Genomic DNA, 14,344 nt, shown 5'->3' on the forward strand with positions numbered 1-14,344 from the left:
AACTCTCTTTATGCCTTATTTCTACATTGATTTTTTTTTTCATTTTTATTTTTATCAAAGATATAATTTCATTAAAGAGAAAAAGACCTAAAGCCTACAAGAAACTTATATACTAAAAATTAAAGTTTAAGATCAACAATATATAAATGAAAAGTTCAAACTTGAGCCCAATAACAACTCTCAAGATTTTAAGGCCCAAAAATTCTAAGACCCAAGAAAAAAACTTGATTCAAATCTCTAATCCGGTATCAACAAGCAAAGGTGCCGCTCTCCTCTCTATGAAGGCTCTAGTATCCATTGAGAAAAAACCCCAAAGAAAAGCTAAAAGCCATACACCACAAATGAAGTACAAGGGAATATTTTCTAGACAAGTGAAAATATCCACCAAGCTTCCACATCTTCAAAGAAAATTGGGCCATACAGAAAACACACATGCAATATTGGAGGGATAGTTAATAAGTGAGATTCAGACGATAGCAAAAGAGAAAAGATATTTTTCAATATACTCTCTCTTCCGATGAAGAGAGAGAAGTAGTTAGTGCGTTTTGGCGTTGTTTAAATGCTAATCCTCGACCATTAGTCTTTGTTTTTTTTAACAAAAAAGATAAGGTTGATATTAATTTTTATCTTACAAAATTTATTTATATTAAAAAATATAAATTCTCACTCTGCTTTCAAAATTCTAAGGTCCAATCTTCCAAAAGTCATGCCGCAGCTAAACATCCATCTCAGCTGAGACCTCTGTCCCATCGAGGGATAACCTCGCCGACAAGCTCTCTCAAACGTCGCATCTCGATGGCCACACCCCAATTCCTCTCTTCCTTCAAGTACTCCGACAGCCTCACGGTGGTGGCCATCTCCATCTGTACCGCCGTAGTCTGCGAGGCCATCTCCTGGATCTTAATTTACCGCACCAACTCTTACAAATCCCTCAAATCCTCCATCGACAAAGCATCTAAGAAGCTCGAGACTATGAAAACCGAAACCGCTAAAGTCACCATCAAGAAATCCAAGACGAAGAAAATAGACCGCGTGGAGACCTCCTTGAAAGAGTCCAGTCGCGATCTCTCCCTCTTCAAGTTTAAATCCGGCGCCGTTGTCGCCTTAGTTCTCTTCATCGTTTTTGGACTGTTGAATTCTCTCTTCGAAGGGAAAGTTGTCGCCAAATTGCCGTTTAAGCCCATAGGGATCGTGATGAAGATGAGTCATAGAGGTTTGCAAGGTGATGACGCGACGGATTGCTCAATGGCTTTTTTATATTTCCTCTGTTCGATTAGTATCCGCACAAATCTTCAAAAGTTTCTTGGATTTTCGCCGCCGCGTGGAGCTGCTGGGGCCGGATTGTTCCCCATGCCTGATCCGAAAACGAATTGAATGGGTTTGCTGTTGTTCAATTATTAATACTTGTTATTTTATTAATTCTCGGTGTCATTAGGCCATAATTATCTGATTCTCTAGTGAGTAGTAGCATAAATCAGAATCATCATTTTTCAATATATGGGATAATGATTTGATAATTGATCTCTAGAACTGGGATGAATATCCACGGTTGTTTCAGTGATTGTTGTGTTTTATAACTGTAATTTTGGAAATATATGGAACAATTGTTGCTTTAATCATAAGTAGGATTGCTTGTATACTGATTTCATGAGCTGATAAGTTTAAGGTGGATAATTTTCTGGAATTTGCCTAAATCATGTGTTTTAATTACATGTAATTATAGCTTGTGATGTACTTTATAACTTGTCTAATTCGATGTTGTCAAAGAATCGTATTTTGATTTGATATATCTGTCAAAAATAACATATCAATACCTTTTATAGAATTGATTTTTTAAAGCCTTAACTTAGTGCCTTTATAATTTGATATAATATACTATTCCTGAAGGCCATGAAGCTCACTGTTGCCAAGTCAAAGATTGGACACGCCGTAGAGCATGTGTTAGTTTTTTTAAGCATGAGAGTTGTTAAATAACTGTGCTGTTCTTGTTATAGCTTGTCTAAAATGTTCAATGTTCATGGACTGTATATTTTTTTTTTTGGCTTTAACATATTCATAGAGGTTAGACCAGCAGCATAGTCTTCAAGAATTATGTACTTATGTCTCTATGATCAAAGATAAAATGGTCATCATGTGTCAATATTGATTTCATGGCTGAGGATCTTTGTACTGAAGCTAATATTGATTATTTCAACATAATTGGTTGAAGCCCCCCCCCCCCCCCCCCCCCTCTTTCTACATTCAGTGTCTTTTCCCCTGAGGATTCGGTCCTTATTTTCTAGCTGATTTTATCTTGTTTTTAAACTTATACTGGCTAAATTATATATTGACTTTTACAGACTTTTCTTCCAGAGAGAAGTCCAAGACAGTTTAGGTCATGATGGAAAAGCTTTAACAAAAACGTGATTCTCAAATATATAGTCACAGGAACTTAGGCATTGGAGTTGGAGGTCTCTTTTGAATGCCCTTTTCATGTATAATACTTGTTGCATTTCGGAGCTTTTTACTCTTGTAGAGATCAAAACATATTTTTTAGGTTATTCTTGCAATGCTAATCTTTTACCATCTGTGCAATGCATAATATTAGGTCACATGATAATTACTATGCATGCATTGCAAGGACAGTCCAAAATTGTGATTGTATAAACATTTGCACAACCATCCTTACTGGTGGTCAACCATTAGTTTGTTGGACAGAGTAGAACTCAACTAAATAAGGTACTCCTTTAGCTACTATCCTGATCAATAAATTGGACACATGATATAAATGTGAACCCAGTCTTGCTTTGTGCCCAATTTTATAATTAAATTGTTTATATATCCTGGTTTTGCAAAGGTTATAGCTATATTTCAGGAGAATTTCTATATTGTACAGATAATGTTGACTTCATATTTAGAAGTATCTGGTGGACTGATACTCCTGAGTTTTGATGTAAAAACAGTATTTTAGAACATGTTATTCTTCAATTCCGTGTTTTGGTTCCAATCCATGCAATAGATGGAGATTGGGTTGCTACTTCTTTTACTATATATTGTTAAGTCCTTGATGAGTCTGATGATATAGCCTCTTCCATCCATCAAGACCATGTAACATTTGTATGTTCACAGGATTCAGAAGTTTGCTGTGACAGTAAATTTGATAGCATTCACTCGGGAACATTTGTGAAGTGGATTAAAAGAACAAGGACTTGTCTATTAACCATTTTTTTTTTCAAATGGTTCTTAAATTTATACAATGATCTCAATCTTTATAGTTTGTATTGTCTTTTGTTACATCTAGGGATTGTTATAAGTTCAACCTATAAATTGTGCTTTGAGTCATATGATTTTATGTATTGAACCTGGCATTGCTTATTGTATATCATGATTACCATATTATAATCAGTAAGATGGAGGTGAAGTTGATGTTTCTCATTTGCCATTTCTTTTGCTCCAGTATGTTGGTTGTTGCATATTAACTGACTTTTTTTCTGCAAGTGATGAACCATGTTGGTCTTTTTTTTTTTTGGTTCACTCCCTTTTTTCACCTTCTTTTTAAAATGTCGAATGGAATGGGAGAAATTTGCATTTGAGTTGACCTTTGGATGAAGAGAAATGTTAGCAATAGTCACTTTTTCAATTGATTGTTTAATAATCTTCACCCTATTGATGAATAATATTTATTGTATTAGTTATTATATTCTCTCTCCTTAATTACTTAGTAATTATTATATTCCTCAACCGATAGAATGATAGGATGAAGAGTGTGTTGATAGTCATTTTGAAAAAGTGACCGTTGCTAGCATTTTTCTTCAATAATATATTTAGGTAGTTGAATAGTCAACTCTGTTGCAAGATTTTCTTTTTCCACTAGAAAGGGAAATTTTTCATTGGCATCAACAGACAAGTTGTATAGAATGATGTTCTAGGTTTTGATTTTTATAAGAGCCTATTAGCCGATAAACATTCAGGTGCACTATCCGTTTTTGGTTTTGTTGTATGTTTTTGTCTGGTTCAATGACACCGTGTATCCTAGTTAGTAAGCTCAAGCTTTTACCCTAGAGATCAACCTCTTGGGGTGGAGGTGAATATATAGTGGTAGTGATGATAAAAGAAATAATTTTTATCATTATATATAATGTTTATTACGGTAATCAAAATATAATGGATTATATGATGTTATTTTTTATATACGTTTAAGTCTTGAGTTTCATTCTATTTTGTACTAATATTGAAAGATTATGTTATGTACAGATGTCTTGTAAAACGTTTCTAAAATTTAGGGTGCTTTTGAGATTTTTCTGTTAAAGTTTACAGGTGCAAATCTCTATTTTACTATAGATTAATTGCACACTGTTTGTTTTATTATTATTATTATTTTTCATTTATATTGATGGACCCAACAGTTGAGGTACTCTCGTGAGATGGAATTATCCGAGTAAATATGCCAAGTTGAATAAGTCTCCTTTGCTATGTGATTCAATTTCTTGATGGTCAAAATTTGTTTTGATGTAATCAAATAAAATAATGAGACATGTATTGTCATTTCATTATTTTTCTTTTATCACTTCCAAATAATATATAGCCTTAAGAGTTCTGAAATTACAAATTCAAGTTGAGATGACATAATTAATTTAAAAAATTCAATTAAGAATAACTTTATTGATCTTTATTTCACTTTAAATTGCAGAGTATTTTATATTTTTCCTAAAAAAAATCTTATTTTTAAATAAATGAATAATTTTATTAACTCATAAAAAGTTTCCTTTTTATATATAGCATAAGAGATGAGATTTTCCTCATTCATGTTTCATTTGGAAAAAATGGTTTCTAAAAATTTAATTTATTTTTTTATTCAATCATATTATTTTTGGTTTGATTTCTATTTAATTAAAAGACTTAATTCCTCCTCTTAATAGTTTCTAAAAATGAAAATTAAAAAAATAAATAATTTTTTTTTACAAAATTTCAATTTTCAAACGCATTACCTCATTCAAAAAGTAATCAGAACAAAAAAAATTTCAAAAACTTCAGTTCAAGTATATTTTATTAATTTTTGTATTTAAAATTAAAGAATTTTAAAAAATATTTCTTAAAATATAAAGTTTATTCATAATTTTTGTACGAATTTGATTATTATTATTATTTATTACAACCAGCCACCTTATATAAACGCTTCATCAACGCGGGTAAAACGCAAAATACGGAAACTAGAAGTTCCCGCCCACGTCAACATTCAAATTCACTTCTCATTTCCTAGACCGTTGAGCAAAACATCAGTCTTTCTCGACTCTTCCTCTCCTCTCCCCCTCGGCTCTCTTTTCTTGCTTGGCCTCACTGAAGATGGGCAAAGCCAGAAAACGGGAGGGCCCAGCTCCCGCAGGCGACTCGTTTCCCACGCAGGAAGAGGACCCGATTACTCTTTTGTCCTCAAAAGCTAAAAAAACGAAAAAGGCTAAGCTCGATTCTGAGTTGTCCCTCGTCGGCGATCCCATTCCAGCTGCCGAAGCCCGCAAGAAATGGCCCCTTCGCTACAAGTCCCAGGTTTTTTTTTTCTCCCCTCAGTTACCCCAACTTTCTCTTTATTTATTTACGTTTTCAGGAACTCTATTGCATGTTTTGGTTTTAGCTCTCTGCTTATTTCAAATGCTTATTTCTCCGTCGTAGAATAAACTGAAGAAGGGGGGCGTTCCAGAGAGTGCTAATGGGTAAAAAAAAAAAACCTGAAAACAATATTTTATGGAATTTTTTTCTGGGTATTGTTTATTTATGATATGTTTTTTATTGGGTTTTGAAGGGAATCGGGAGAAGAGGAAGATGTACTGCAAGCAAAAAGTCACTATACACAAGCAATGGTTGATGGTGTTCTATATAAACTTGGAGATGATGCCTATGTCAAAGTATTATTTTCTATTTCTCTCTTTCATGGTCAATAAAGCCTTTCCTTTTTGTCTAATTTAAGTTTTCATGAGTATCTACATCATCATCTACAAAACTTGAGCATTGTTCATACATGCATTAACATTGTAAGATATCACAGATCACTATTAAGCATCCAAGTTTCAATTTTATTTTATATATTTTTTTTCCAAACAGTTTTTTCCCCTGCTAACTCTATTGTCTTACATAATTGCTTGTATATGGGTGTATATTTCAAAACTACTATCCTATGTATTATGTAAAGTTCTAGATAATTTGGGTGGTTACCTTTGTTTGAATTGAGGAGAAATGTTTATATATTTGATATATGAAAAGAAAAGAAAAGAAACTTGATTTCTTCAATTTCTCTTGTTTATATATTTCATAGATGAAGGCAAGAAGGAAAATAGAAGAGACATTCGATTTTTCAAATTCTTTTAATTGATTCAAAATATTATCTTTCAAGATGAAGTGAAATGAGGAAAATATGGGATTATGGAGGTTATTTATATTAAAAGCACTTTGTTGCCTTTAAATATATAAAAATTCTCCCTATTTCCTTCCATTTCTTACATAATTCAACAGAAAGTCTTGGGTAATAAGTAAATTTCGATAAATCAGATTTCTCCTCATTTCTCCCCCCCCCCCCCCCTTTTTTTATCTCCTCTATTTACTTTCCAAATTAAAGAAATTGTAGAAATTCAGATTTTTTTTTTATTTTTCATTCTTTTTTCTCTCAATTCAAACAAAGGGTTTGACTGCCTAATAAGAATTTAAAGAAATACGTGTTCCTTATTCTTTTAATTGTAGGAAGCCCATCTCCTTGATTTTTGTAAATACTTTGTCTTTCTTTCTTTATAATAGTCTCTAGGAAATTAGATTATTTCTGCATTAAAGATATAAATTACTTATGTTTTCTTGTTTTCAACCCCTCATGTCGTAACAAATCTGAAACTAGTAACGTAATGCAGTCATGGTCTGCTGTTTTTTAGTCCGAAAATTCTTACTTACATTAGGTATATATACACTGCTACTCACATAGGACAAATTACGCATTGAAGTTTTAATATATTCTATGTATTTCATTAACAAAGAAAGGGGATATTAATAAAGTAAGTATCCCACTTCTATTAGAGAGGGAATGAATAATTTTTTAAAGGATTTTTGCTGAAAAAAAATCCTAAAAAATGGATTTGGTAAAATATTTGATTTGTATTATACTATATAGGGACTTGATACATTTTTTGTTTTCCAATAATATTATATCATTAAAAAAGGAATTTATAACTTAAGGCCCCCTTCCCCATGGTCTTATTCAAAATATTTTAGTTGTGGTGTATGTGCACCTGATTTGGATTGGTTGTCTCTCTGCCATGGGAATCCGATAGCTAATGCTAAATTGCTTTTGCTTTGGTTAAAGGCCTCAATATTTCCTTATTTCCTTTATGTGATAAGTGTGCTCAAGCCTTGACTGCTTTGAGTTGTATGTTTTCAGGCTGATGATGGAAATCCCGATTATATTGCTAGAATTGTGGAGTTGTTTGAAACCACTGAAGGAGAACCATACTTTAACGCTCAATGGTTTTATAGAATTGAAGACACAGTGAGATGAATCTTTCACTTGTCCTCTAATTTGGTTTCTAATGTTCTCTTAACTAAGTCTGAACATTTGGGGGTTGTTAGGTTATTAAGGACTATGCACAATCTGCAGAGAGCAAAAGAGTGTTTCTTTCAGAAATTAAAGATGACAATCCATTGAATTGCATTGTCTCCAAAATAAAAATTGCCCTAGTTGCTCCAAATGTAAGATGATTACACACATTTTATTGTACTTGTTTAACTCACATACATCATGGTACTCACTTCACCTCTCACTGCAGATGGATTTAGCCGCTAAGGAGCAAAAAATTCCACCTTGTGACCTATATTATGATATGAAATTTACATTACCGTTTTTGACTTTTCAGACAATGAAGACTGGTAATTGAATGTGGTTTATATAAGTATGTGTGGTGACTGAGATTTGTTAGAATTACAGTTAACATGAGTATTATTGTTTCTCCACTTGGTTGATTAATTGCCATTGTTTTCTTGATAAACATAGATAATTCTGCAAGAGATAGTGGTTCATCATCAACTATATCAAGTGAGAGTGATTCAAACAATAGCACCATTGATGTTAATGATGCTGTTGCAAAACCTTCAAAAGCTCATAGGCGTGAGAAGTCAGAGTTGTACTTGTTGGACCTGTACTCTGGCTGTGGTGCCATGTCAACTGGCCTTTGTATGGGCGCTTCTTTGTCTGGTGTCAAATTAGTAACTGTAAGTGGGGTTTGCAATAATTTTCCTAATTAATCTTGTGAAATTAAAGTTATTTCGTCACTCCCATTATTCTTCTTGTTATATCTGTTTTTTGGATTTGGAATGTGTTTGTGTTCGGTGATATAGAGGTGGGCTGTTGACATCAATCCTAATGCATGCAAAAGTTTGAAAATAAACCACCCAGAAACTGAGGTAAAATAAGTATTCATCTTTCCAACAACTTGCATTATGCTTATATCTGAATCTGTTTATAGAATATTTTACTTCCAAATTATCATCAGGTGAGAAATGAGGCAGCAGAGGATTTTTTATTTCTATTAAAGGAATGGGAAAAGCTGTGTAGGAATTTCTCATTACTTGCATCAGAAGAACACCCAAAACAAAGTTCTAATTCTTCAAGTGATAATGAAGAAGATGAAGAAGACCAGGATAATGACTGTGCTAATGAAGGGTCTGAAATTCCATCAGAAGAATTTGAAGTGGAAAAGCTACTCACTATTTGTTATGGTGATCCTAATAAAACTAAGAAACGTGGAATATATTTTAAGGTATAATCCATATCTTTTTTTTTTTAAAAAAAAATTTTAGTTCTATAATCTAGTTTTTATTGTGCTTAGAATATGAGCATACTTGCAGAAAAGTATAATGGCTGCATTCTTTTAATTTATCGATGTTAGAAAGTCTCTAGAATGATATTATAGAAGAATTCAATCAAGTTGCCGGTGAGAGTATACTATTTTTGTAGGATCGATTGTAACCATTGGGTGCTTGGAAAGAAGGAAAGATGTTATGATGCTGTGTTATTTTTCAACTGTTAAGAGCATTCCCTATTAGTTTAAGGGGAAGCAAAGGTCATGGTGCTTCATCCCTGCTGCCTGAGGCCTAATGCCCATCTGTTTTTTGTTCTTGTAGAGGAATGGCATATTAAGTTACTATTATACTTTTGGCTTCATTATGGACTTTATCTGATTAGGGTTTTCTTTTCTATTTTTTTTCTCAATATTGTCTAGAGAAAATATCTTATTGATTACATATTTTGTTTGATCACTTTTCTCTATAAGAACACTTAGTGTGTGTCTCAAATTAATGCGATTTTATATGCGGATGTCTGAAAAGGAGCATGTGATATGGAAAGCAAATGTTACATTGGGCATATGCTTATATAGTTTGTGGCAATGTAAAATACTGGCAGAGATATTTGGAGTTAAAAAGTACCAAAGATGCTTTCTATATTTGTTGCGGAAATGCAAAAATGCATGCAAAAAGAATGCAAGAATAGGTTAGAGGAAAAGTTAGCGAGAGAATATATGATGGCTGACAGGTGTCTTAAATGCCTTGAATGCTTGGAATTGGTATGTGTGAGGATGAAACTACTTGCTTGTAGTGCCATGTTCTGTGGTAGCTAGTGTTGTTAATGGCGAAAGGTGAGGCGAGGTGCCATCCTCTCGCATCCTGATTGAGGCGAGGTGCCCTACACAAAGGCGATGCCTCAGTCCACTGAGGCGAGAGGTACTAGAGGCGACGCCTCACTTGAGTAAAGTTTTATTTTCCCGTAAAAAAATGCTTTTAAACAATAAAAGAGAAACCCTTTTCTCTCTCCATCTCTTTCAAACAACAAATAACACTTCCACAACAGCTAAAATGCAAATTTCTTCCTCTTTCTTGCTCCTAATACCATCAACCAAGTATGTCTCTCCTCCTTCCTCTCTTTTTCTCTTCTTCCTCCTCTTCCTCTCCCTACCGTATTGGCATAGCAATATGTCTTTTCTCTTTTTAATTTTTTTCCCCTTCTTTTTTCCTTTATCTTTCTTATCATCTCTTCTCTCTTTGCTGGACTTGGCAAAGCAGCATATCCTCTTTTTTGCTTTCCTTTTTTCTTAAAATTTTCTCCCTTTTCTATTGCTGCAAATAATATATTTATACACATATATTTCATTTGAGTATATATTTTTTTTTCTTTGAATATTGATATTCATTGAAGTGTTTATATGAATATATATATATTTAAAATATATAACAAAAGTTTAGCTTTTATCGCTTTTTTTTTAAAAAGGCGTCACTTCGCCTATTGCCCAAGGCAATGGGGACCCTATCTCCTTAGTGTCGCCTCTCGCCTTAATAACATTAGTTTGCATTATAGCGACAGAGGTCTTGGACCCATGTTTTTGCATGTTGGTGTATGGTTAGCATCGTAGCACTTTGCATTGTGAGATGTTATAGAAATCTCCAATATTGTACTTAATACAGAATATCTCAGTGCCTAACTAATTTGAGAGCAAAACAATTTCTCTTAAGTTTTGGTGTGAACTGAGAAAGGAGTTCAAAAGGAGGTCAAAGAGGCTAGAAGCAAGACAGCCGCTGTACATGTTTGATGCAAATGGTTAATTGGTTCTCTACTTTTGAGCATTTTTGGTTTGCACTGCCATCCAACAAGATTGATCACATTTTAATTTTCTTGGTTCTATTGATCTTCCTTGCTTGATACATCCGGAATTGTGTAGGTACGTTGGAAGGGTTATGGTCCTAGTGAAGACACTTGGGAGCCTATTGAGGGCTTGAGGTACTCTATTTCACTACAATTCTCTTTCAAATTTTTCCTGGTCCTCCATATGAATTTCTCTTTGTTATCGGTTCTATTTTAAACCAGTAAATGCAAGGAAAAACTTAAGGAGTTTGTGACAAAAGGTTATCGGTCAAACATCTTGCCTCTTCCCGTGAGTGTTTTCTTTTTCTTTTCTCCCTATTGGCTATCTTGCCATTCTGATTATGCCATTGATTCTTTTTAAAGTTTGGAACAACATTACCTTCACTAGTTGATTAATTTTACTTGCATGCTTACGTAGGGCAATGCTGATTTTATTTGTGGAGGCCCCCCTTGTCAAGGAATTAGTGGTTTTAACCGATTTAGAAACACGAAAGCTCCTTTGGATGATCCCAAGAACCATCAATTGGTGGTGTTCATGGACATTGTTGATTATTTGAAGCCAAAATATGTTCTCATGGAAAATGTTGTTGATATTTTGAAGTTTGCTGGTGGCTTCTTGGGGCGTTATGCCCTTGGTCGTCTTATTTCTATGAACTATCAAGCTCGGCTAGGAATGATGGCTGCTGGATCATATGGTCTGCCGCAATTTCGAATGCGAGTCTTCTTGTGGGGTTCCCATCCATCAGAGGCAAGTCTACTTCTGAATTTCATAATCAGACATCAAAGTGGAAGTCTTATATTGATTGTTTAGTTCCTTTTTATGTTCAATTTAGAGCTTGCCCCAGTATCCATTGCCAACGCATGAAGTTGTTGCAAGAGGGGGCATTCCAAATGAATTTGAGGTATGGATGATACTGGATTGAGCATTGCTCTGTAAAGTATTTGCTTGATGGTTTTATCTTAAATCCAGGAAATTGCTGTTGCCTATGACAAAAATCATCCTTGTAAATTGGAAAAGGCTCTCTGTCTTGGAGATGCAATATCAGATCTCCCATCAGTATGAGTGTTGCTTTCTTTTGATATAGATTCCTCTTTCTATGTTGAAAAATCTTTGTGAGGTGGGAATTCTTAATAGAATTATCCTCTTGGTCTTCATAGGTTACAAATGATGAGAGTCAGGATGAAAGGAGGTATGGAACAACTTGTCGAACAGACTTTCAAAGATATATCCGATTGAAAAGAAATGGTAAGCCTGATTTAGGTTTCCCTTTGTTTGTATAACGCAGTCTTACCAATTTAACTAGCTAAAACTTTATCCATCAGATAATTGGATGATTAGATCTACAATAATATTTGCATAAATACAAAAGTTGTCTATGCCTTTGTTGTTTATCTTCTATGACAAGACATGTTTACATGCTTTATCTTCTATGACATGACATGTTTAAATGCCATTCTATCAGGTTTTTACATGTTAAACCACCTCCATCAACTGAACACTTGCAGTCCCCCTAACTTATCTACTTTCTAATATCATAATGTGTATGATAAAATTATTTGGTTGTGCAGATGTAGTAGGTTATACAACTACAGCTGCTCAAAATGTGTCATCTCCTCGAATGTTGTATGATCACCGACCTCTGAAGTTGAACACTGATGATTATGAGCGTGTATGCCGCATTCCCAAGAAAAAGGTTTTGCTGATTTGGTTGTTCTGTGGCCACAGGAATGTTATCATACATGTGCTCTTATATTTTCATAATTTTTTGTTTTGCCTGCCTCTTTTCCCAGGGTGCAAATTTCAGGGATCTGCCTGGCGTGTCAGTTGGCCCAGATAACAAGGTAGAATGGGACCAATCAATGGAAAGAGTGATGCTTCCTTCTGGCAAACCATTGGTACTACTTCACGCTCACTTCACTTCTAGTTTTTTCCTTTTTGCAAAGTTGTCTCAAATCTTAATTATGAATGATGTGTTTAGGTCCCTGACTATGCAATGAAGTTTGTTCGTGGGACATCTACAAAGTTAGTGCATTTAGTTTCTGTATTTACTTTTCAACTCTGCTATGTTTGTTTTGCTGTAATATTGTTCTTAGAGATCAACTGAATGTAGGCCATTTGGTCGTTTGTGGTGGGATGAAATTGTTGCAACCGTTGTGACAAGGGCAGAACCTCATAATCAGGTATCACTATTCTCTAAATTGTACATAAATAAATACTGTTCTGTTGTATGCTTGTATCCTTGAAGAAATAATTCTGCAAGTAAATGGTTATTGCAGGTTGTGCTTCATCCCGTACAAGATCGAGTGCTCACAATCCGTGAAAATGCAAGATTACAAGGATTCCCTGATTGCTATAAGCTGTATGGGCCTATAAAGGAGAGGTCAATATCGTTGTATAGGTTCATCCTCAAGTTTGGATGTTTTCTATTGAGAATTGGCTTGTGGGGTTTATTAGCATATATTCTTCTTGAAAATTGATATTCTGCACTTGATGATATCTTGCTTTAAGCAATCTGGTTGTGTGTTTTTCAATTTTCATTTCGCTGAGTATTAAAAAGACCATAATGAGTGCCTAAGACTCCCTTCTCTGAAAGGGTCAAGGAAGTTTCATATACTTCTCGTAGCCCTTGTTTACCTAGAGCTTATTTTCATGATTCAAGACCCTGACCTCTTGAGTCACACAGAAGCAAACATACCATAATGTCAAAACTCCTCACGTTCTTCTGGTTCCTGCTTATATCAACTGAAATGTTAAAAAACATGCTTCATTTCTAATATATTAGTCCTTGACAGAAGAAAGCTGGGAAGGCATAGGCAAACTGAGGAAGCATTTCCTACATCAAGTTAATTTCTCCTCGCTTGTTATAAATGCTTCTGGGATTCACGTTTGTTCTCTTCCAATTGCAGGTACATACAAGTTGGCAATGCTGTAGCTGTTCCTGTTGCTACTGCATTGGGATACAGTTTTGGAATGGCTTGGCAAGGATTTTCCGATGACGAGCCTTTGACTGCCCTACCTTTTAAGTTCCCCAGTTGCCTTGAGCGATCATCATCAACACATATGGAAGAAGATGATTCTGATTGACTTGTAAGGAAATTCAACCTTCGATGTTAAGTTCATTCTTACCGGTGTTGCTGCACTCGCATTTTACCTTGTAAGACATTTCAAATTATTTATTTGCGGCAATTCGAGAACTTCCTATCTGAGTGTACTTTTAATTTTCAAGAGTGTCAGGAGAGCAATATCTTAAACTACAACTTTTTTCCTTCTAATGCAACCTTTGACCTCAACTCCGAGTCCCTGACATTGTTGTTTCTAAACATGATAGACATCTACTTGGGTTTTGTGGGTTGTAAATGTAATGTTATACTTGTGAGAATTCATCATTGTATGTACAATGAATTTATTCTGGTTCTTAATTATGATGGGACTCGCATGAGATTCACTACGATCAATGGTTAATATAAAATTATTGTACATACAACATCTATTAGTTAAATTTTTTCATTTTTTGTTAATAACTAAATGATATCCATATTGGAATTGTCTGATGTTGCATGGCTTAAAGAGGCATGCTGGAGGATTCAAAGTGGGGGGGAGACTTGCCTTTTATTGAGGCTTTTCACGTTGCCTTTCAAATCTATTCAGTGATAAGATGCAATTATGAATTAATTTTGCAATGCTGTGTATCAATTGTT

The 14,344-nt window shown here is 34.3% G+C and overlaps 2 protein-coding genes across 5 annotated transcripts; both read left to right on the forward strand.

Annotated features, from left to right (window-relative positions):
* The first annotated feature begins 655 nt into the window (after positions 1–655).
* On the forward strand, positions 656–1,616 carry LOC110623746 (calcium load-activated calcium channel-like). The gene has a single exon (XM_043959980.1). The coding sequence runs from the start codon at positions 796–798 to the stop codon at positions 1,372–1,374; it is 579 nt and encodes a 192-aa protein (XP_043815915.1). The 5' UTR covers positions 656–795; the 3' UTR covers positions 1,375–1,616.
* Positions 1,617–5,106: 3,490 nt separating this feature from the next.
* Positions 5,107–14,094, forward strand: LOC110622188 (putative DNA (cytosine-5)-methyltransferase CMT1). Of its 4 annotated transcripts, none has more exons than XM_021766609.2 (21): positions 5,108–5,523; positions 5,647–5,687; positions 5,777–5,879; positions 7,394–7,501; positions 7,582–7,701; positions 7,779–7,878; positions 8,003–8,220; positions 8,347–8,412; positions 8,502–8,768; positions 10,722–10,780; positions 10,868–10,934; positions 11,064–11,393; positions 11,479–11,547; positions 11,616–11,702; positions 11,804–11,891; positions 12,215–12,339; positions 12,437–12,541; positions 12,625–12,668; positions 12,757–12,826; positions 12,923–13,044; positions 13,553–14,094. In XM_021766609.2, exons 1-21 carry the CDS (start codon positions 5,323–5,325, stop codon positions 13,728–13,730), a joined length of 2,568 nt encoding a protein of 855 aa, XP_021622301.1. In that variant the 5' UTR covers positions 5,108–5,322; the 3' UTR covers positions 13,731–14,094. The 4 variants fall into 4 exon arrangements, with proteins under 4 accessions (XP_043815914.1, XP_021622301.1, XP_043815913.1 ...); XM_021766610.2 differs by having other exon boundaries at positions 5,112–5,523; positions 12,923–13,026; XM_043959978.1 differs by lacking the exons at positions 12,757–12,826; positions 12,923–13,044.
* The last annotated feature ends 250 nt before the right edge of the window (positions 14,095–14,344 follow it).

This window comes from Manihot esculenta, chromosome 9 (assembly GCF_001659605.2).
Source record: "Manihot esculenta cultivar AM560-2 chromosome 9, M.esculenta_v8, whole genome shotgun sequence".
Classification (NCBI taxonomy): Eukaryota; Viridiplantae; Streptophyta; class Magnoliopsida; order Malpighiales; family Euphorbiaceae; genus Manihot; species Manihot esculenta.